Here is a 6,920-nt window from a genome sequence, read left to right on the forward strand (position 1 = left end):
AATCACACGAGCACTGCACTGTGTTGCACAATAAAATAAAAATATATGTACTTGACCAGCTGTACAGTCCAATTTCAGATGTAACATTCATTTTACGAATCATTATGTCTACAAGGGAAGCCTTTCAGTTCTTTTCCTGAAAATAGCTGACCCACGCTGAAATATATCAATAATGGTTTAATGTGGTGGGCAAGTCTGGAAACGACAATGGTACCAGCATCATTTCCATTGCAAAATATTTTTGGTGCATTAGTTAACGACTACAAAGCGTAGGAAAACTGTTTCTAGACACCACATTGACAACCGCTCCTCGAACCATGAGGTCATTGAAACTTGCGAGTCTTCTATCCATTGCATATACTTTAGTTACTATGTGAGTAAATGGCCTAGAAACAGCTTCTTAGATCTTACTGATGGGGATTAAACTTTTGTTTTCCAGTATACTTGCATTAGCAACGGTTTTAATGGAGATTAATGATTGGCTACTGTAGTGTTTCATTCAGCAAAACATAACTCGGTAAGTTTCTGTTTTCTGTCGAAGTGGGTCAGTTACTTTCAGGATGTGATCTAATCATATATTCTTGTGCGATTACCACACAACACAAAACCAAGGTATCATTTGTCATCTCTTGAATACGTTTTATCTTTAGTGTCATTAACTTAATTCTTGTGTGCTCTGGTGTCGGTTCTAGTTAATATGACACTTGTATCTATCTCGGGCTTACTAATGGGTTATATGTTTTCTCCTTTCTCTATCCACAGCACCTGCACTCACATTTCAACATTACAACGTGATCACGCAATCGCTGTTTGGACAATGAGCGCGATGCGAGTGTGATTCGTGGAAAATGTAATATATATATAAGTGTTTTTGTATATGAAGTGTGAGACCAAAGAAACCTCTGTAAAGCTCTATATGTGATTTAATTTTTCCTGACTTACAGCGTCGGTTCAGTGGGAACTACTCCAGAGGAACATTCAGGAAGGAGAGGGAAAAGAAAGATAATCTTTATGCTGATCTTCAGGTACCTACAATTAGCAACAATGGCTCTACAATGATGGTTTCGAAAGAAAAGACGACTAAATTTCACAATGAACCACAACCTGGTACATTATATTCGTCATTTAAAAGTGGCGAGCCCCCAATAACGAAAAATTATTTTCAGCCCAGTATTTTCGAAAGAGCAGAATTATAAGTTTTTTTTATCGGTATCATGTTGTGTGTATTGTTAGTTTCTTTTCGGTGTTTCCAGTCGTATATGCGGCTGTATTTTAAGTTGATTCGCTTTTTACGATTCCGTCATTGGCATGGAGAACGTCAGAATCTCATCGAGTAAAACAGACTACGTGGCCATCCAATATATTGTAAGAAGTAAATATCTCTAACTTTGAGCGTAAACGTAAGGCCGAAATTATTACTATATTTTTACCTGAACTTATACTTACACTTGTACTTCAAAAGAGCCGTACTTAATGAGTGTAAAGAAGAAATGCCCAGAACTAGAATCTTATGGTTGTACGAAGGGGATCACAAACAAATGCCACAGACACCTTTGTAATTTATTTCCTCCAACTAAGTTGTAAAAAGTTGTTAAGTTCCTTAGCGTAACGAATTGGCCAAGATTATTCAACATTTCGGAGTGGAAATTTATTTAGTATATGACTTCCAATCACAACCTGCTGTTACACATATTATTTGACAGCTACAGTTGCCTCTACAAAGTGACACTTTGTGTAGGAAATAATGAGCACATAATTCCTCACGAACCTTTTTCAAATGTATGTGAAACTAGCAGATAGTCAAGGAATGTAGGATTGTAACAGCATTCACATGTGCGACCATATTCTTAAATAAGATCTGACATGGACAGTGAATGTTCTAAGCTAAGAATCAGTACTGAACAACTTTTCGAATTGGTGATGTTTGTCGTTTGATATAAATTGTTTCTCAAATGTGAGCTGTTTTATAAACATTTTTGTAGTTAACTGGAAATGTAAATTGATGTTAAGCGACGAATATGTGCATGAAGTATAACAGATATTGTAATTTAATTACAGAGGCACTGTCTTGTGTTGCAAATAATTTACAGACAGCAGCTGAAAGTTGTTAGGAATTATCTGCACTTCCTTCATTTAATGTATGGCACATCTTAGTTTTTTATTGTTGAAGAGGAGTAAAGATACAAAATTTTACTGTTAATTCAAACCTGGATGTGTATCATACTTCAAGCTGTATCTCAATTGTTGGTGTTATGAATATTTTAAGTGTGTTGTTAGGCTGTATGTATTGTTGATGTATGTACGTTCGTATGTATGTATGTATGTAAATAAAGTTATGGCAGTGTTTTACAATATTTTATGCTGTTATTCAGTTTTTGGCTCATAACTGAGAACTTCTGCAAAGGTACTGATAATCGAACTGTACAACAGTTACACGTGAAACAAACACAATGTGAAGGGATCTATGTCAGAGTTATCAGTTTTCAACACCAACAATAAATATGATCTGCAGCAAGAAACAGAAGAAGGTATGGGTTCAAAATGTATTATAACGATATGTTGTTAATGGTTCTCACAGCGCTGTTCTGCTTCCCACTAACGCTGGAGTTTCCATATTTTTCACATATGGAGATATCAGTACTTCGTATATGTCTATGTATTTGTTCTTGCGTAAGCAGTCACTCCTTCGTATAAGCAGGTGAGTGTAGATTTGTCTGCGAACACACAATTCATGTCATAGTTCGCGATAGCTGATCAACGCAGTAAACTTTTGTTGAAGATAGAGCAAAAACATGGAACATGGAACAAGAACATAATTTTGGAGCTGGAAGAGAAACAGAGGAGTTGCTGGACATTTGCAGCTATTAGGAATGAGACAACTCAGCAATAATCAAGAGGAATGTTGCTGGTGGCTAAGACGCCAGCTGCAGGAAATGAAAAGAGAAAAATTTATCTCCCAGTGTAAAGAAACACTGAAATTCCGTAAAAGTTATACAAAAACATTGAAACAGACTGATAAAGTAACTCTGAAGATCAAATCCCCCTGTATATCTCTGCATTGTGTCCCATTTACCTTCGTCACAACAAATAACTATTAGTCCACAAGCAAAATATGCATCAATCAAATGTTGTTTACCTACAAGAAAGGCATTAATTATCTTGAGTGCCTTTCTTGTAACTTGGCTATGAAGATATGGATGGAATCAGGTATTTCTTTAATAGCACCCAACACGTTTTTATTCGGTAGTCCCCTTTAAGAAGTGTTCGAAAAACTATTACAAAGTACGATTCAAGTGGCAAGGTTGTTATTAAAAACGTAATACAAAATATATCTTGAGTTCCTGTACTAGTACACAGTTCTAATTCATCCACTTGCTGAAGATGAAGGTAAATAAATAAAAACGAAATGCACACTGGTCATTCAGTCAACCTTACACTGGTATCCGGACTGTATGGTAGTACAGTTGAATCAGAGTCCACAAAATGATGAGACACAGCAGACTTTGAAGTCAGGGTAACCACACCCTGGATATACCGCTATCATTCTGAAAAGAGAAGACCGCTTTAGCTGCAAGATCTTTACTTACAGGCACGTCCGATTTTTAAGCATTTCAGCTGCATCGTTAGGTGCAATAAGATCAAACCATGTTCAAACCGAAAAATGAGAGCTGGATAACCCAGCGTCAATAACCAGAAAATTTTCAAAAATAAATATATATAGAACGTTCCCTTGATACTGTGAGTGACAGTATCTGCTGAGCTACAAGTGTCCCCATACGCTGAAATGTTTATTAAAGCAATGACTGTGTCAGCGTCCAAACACACTGCCTGGATAGTACATAAACCCATGCGCGTACTTGCTGTTGCCAAGTGGCAACATTTAGCTGCTAAAATTTTACACAGTCCGTAGAGTATCATACGGGGTCCTTGTTTTGATCACCATTTCGGCTTACGGGTACTCTGCTAATTCACCAGACACTATTACTCATGGTATCATGGGAGTGTTCTGTGCGATTTCTACTCTGACGTCAGCTACTTAACGAAAATACGCTGATTATGATTTGTGGGTCATCCCAGTCTCTTTTTAACGATCTCAACATGCCATGATTTCAGTGCACAAGACGATACAGCTAAAATGCTGTGAAACCGGTCATGCCTGTAAATAAATGTCTTATCTCTTCATGACTGTCAGACGTTCTAACCTCATATTGTTAAATAAAAACCTTGGTTTCGATTTCTTAGTCTAAATTCTCGGTAAAGTGTATTATTAAATGTGAGCATGTCTCACTTATCCATCTCGAACTCAGCGTCTCCCTTAGGGCTTTTCTCTAATAATGGTATATGTGCCGGCATAACGTAAATTTGCCTTCCTACTGTTCCACGTACTTTCAACCGAATGGCAGGTTGCACTTGGAATGATACAGCTGGGTACTCGAAATGTCATTAGGCCCTTAAGCTGTGAGATTTCCTCACATTCCCAAGTCTCACTGCATGATAATGAGACCTAAATTTGACCATTCAGTTAAATAAGTTGGACCTCGATCCTGGTCCTCGAACATATTAAGGTATAAACATGTAGGGGACTGTTTATATGTGTACAATATTTGCACAGGACCACCTTATAACACAAATCGTCATGTTGTAGGGTGCAGGTCATTTCCGTATATGTGAATCGTATGATATAATCACCAGGTAGCCTACTTAACGCAGGACTAAACTTAACCATGCTCGATGAATAGGGACCCTCCAATTCATACCGCATAAGATCGTGCATTTGTAAATAGTCTCTAATATTCACTGTGTGAGTGTGGACAGTTATAAGTGACACATGTGCCTTGCTCGCCATTGATACTGTTATAATGATATTCCGGCCAATAAATACCATACGACCAATTCATTTCATTTAACAGGCTAATCTCAATACAGTGATGTAATAAATTAAATAATTTTAAAACAGTTATGTAAAAATTACATGTTTACTCTTGTCCCGCTACCATGGAGTGGGTTCCCCAATTAACTAACATTTTAAACATACTCAGAACAGTGAACACCCATATCTTATAGGTCATGATCAACTCTTCGTTAAGTATGTATTCAGAGTTTTGTTTTTAATTTACGATTTACTCAATTAAACACACGCAAAGTGAACTTAATGCTTCAAGAGAATATCGCGATTGGTTTTCCTGTGATAAAGAAAGTGTATTTATTAAAAATGTTGGTGTGCAGTCTCCATAAGTTCTCGCTGCTCACAGAGACTCAGGTCTTGTTACCCGATGTCACGCTTACTAGTGTTGTAAGTTACAGACATGTGATATGATTCAATCTCGTTTTGGGATGTCTGCAGACCGATTCTAAGCACAGTAAAAACTAAAAAAAAGAAGGACTGCAATAGGATACGAAACTAGTAACTCTGAGGGCTACTGCAGTGTTGGTTTCACCCATCACAATGTAAATTTACATGTGTGTCTCCTGTTATGTCAATGTCCTTTCAGCAACGCTCGTTATAAACTGCACTTTCTCATTGCACAGAGAGGAACTACACCTTCGATCTGAGGCTTTGTGTGTATTCGGAAGGCTAACTAGTGTCACGAAAACGCACAACAGTTTCTACAGTTACCAACAGATAGCGTAAAATAACGTTTTTTATTCGAATATGAGGGTTGAATTTTCCCAATGGATTCTGGTTCTTATGTTACAGAGGGAGCCTGTGTTTCGAGGGGTGTGGCGACGGGTTACCATGTTTGACGTGCCGCCTATGCGGTAGTTGCAGATCCGGTTCCCTTAATGGTCTGTGGAAGACGGAATGCGGTGAACGATGTACCTGACTAATTTAGTATGGATATGGTGAAACTACGAGTGTACAGATGTAAAACAGAACTTTGTGAAGGTGATCTGTCTATGTGAAATAAAACTTAATTCTAGAAAACACGATATCGGGACGTTTCTTGCAGCTAATTATACTGCTATAGGCACTAAAGTACGGGAACGTGATGAATCTTCCTTAAAGTTTAATACATTCGGAAAACTTGTTACACATCATCTTCCGCTGTACGACAGTGAAGTGGTAATTTAAAACAACTGATTTATACAATTTTCTGTCAATCTAAAACCAACAAATCACTCTTATTATAATCTAATAGAAGCAAAATCACTATGTGAGAAAAAGTACAACCACAGCTGTATCTTGAAAATGTCTTCATTGTCTCAAATGACTAGTTACGGTAGTCATTACCGCCATTATGAGGCCCCACCAGTGCCAAAAGGGTATTAGATTTCATTGGTTCATTTATTGTGGAGTCCTCGTTACTAATAAACGTGACTAGCGTTCCTCATAAGTCTATACTCGGCACTGTGTTTTCTCCAAAGACAACACGGTGTCGAGTAGAAACTCACGTGGAAAGCTAGCCCACGTGCATGGATACAACACGGTGTCCCGTATAGACTTCTGAGGAAAGCTAGCCACGTAACGAGGACTCCAGAATAAAATGGCCAAGGAAATCTAATACTCTTTAGGCAGTGATGGGGCCTGAGGATCGCGGTAATGTGCCATCGAAACTAGTCGTGTAGTTTAATGAAGACATTCTCAAGATACAGCTGAGGTTTTACTTTTCCTCATACGTATCGTCATCTGAAGTACATCTCCCATGCATCAGGATTGATATCCATTGAACAAAAATCACTTTCCTTCAGATAAGCCCATTTTGTGGCAGCCTCACCCAGCACATGGAAACGTTCCTTTTCATGAATACAAGCCTGCAAAGTAAGTAGCATGTAGCACACGAATTAAGTTACTCACTGCTGGTTTAATTTTCCTCAGTATTCTATGAATCCTGTGTACGGGATGTTCATGGCTTACAGTTTCAGTGAGCACACGAAGTTTGACTACACTAGCAGTTAATGATAGCATGATGGGGTTCACC

General features: G+C 38.0%; 1 protein-coding gene across 5 annotated transcripts in view; it reads left to right on the top strand.

Moving 5' to 3' along the window:
* Positions 1 to 5,931, top strand: part of LOC126272556 (irregular chiasm C-roughest protein) — a 1,094,042-nt gene extending 1,088,111 nt beyond the window's left edge. For 2 of the 5 annotated variants that reach the window (XM_049975476.1, XM_049975475.1), the window contains one exon: positions 945 to 2,354. In XM_049975476.1, the coding sequence (XP_049831433.1) occupies positions 945 to 1,196 (252 nt within the window). In that variant the 3' untranslated portion in view covers positions 1,197 to 2,354. Of the gene's footprint in view, positions 1 to 762; positions 2,355 to 5,698 lie in introns of those variants that run through there. The other 3 variants (XM_049975479.1, XM_049975478.1, XM_049975477.1) reach the window with 3 other exon arrangements.
* The last annotated feature ends 989 nt before the right edge of the window (positions 5,932 to 6,920 follow it).

This window comes from Schistocerca gregaria, chromosome 5 (genome assembly GCF_023897955.1).
Source record: "Schistocerca gregaria isolate iqSchGreg1 chromosome 5, iqSchGreg1.2, whole genome shotgun sequence".
NCBI classification, from domain to species: domain Eukaryota; kingdom Metazoa; phylum Arthropoda; class Insecta; order Orthoptera; family Acrididae; genus Schistocerca; species Schistocerca gregaria.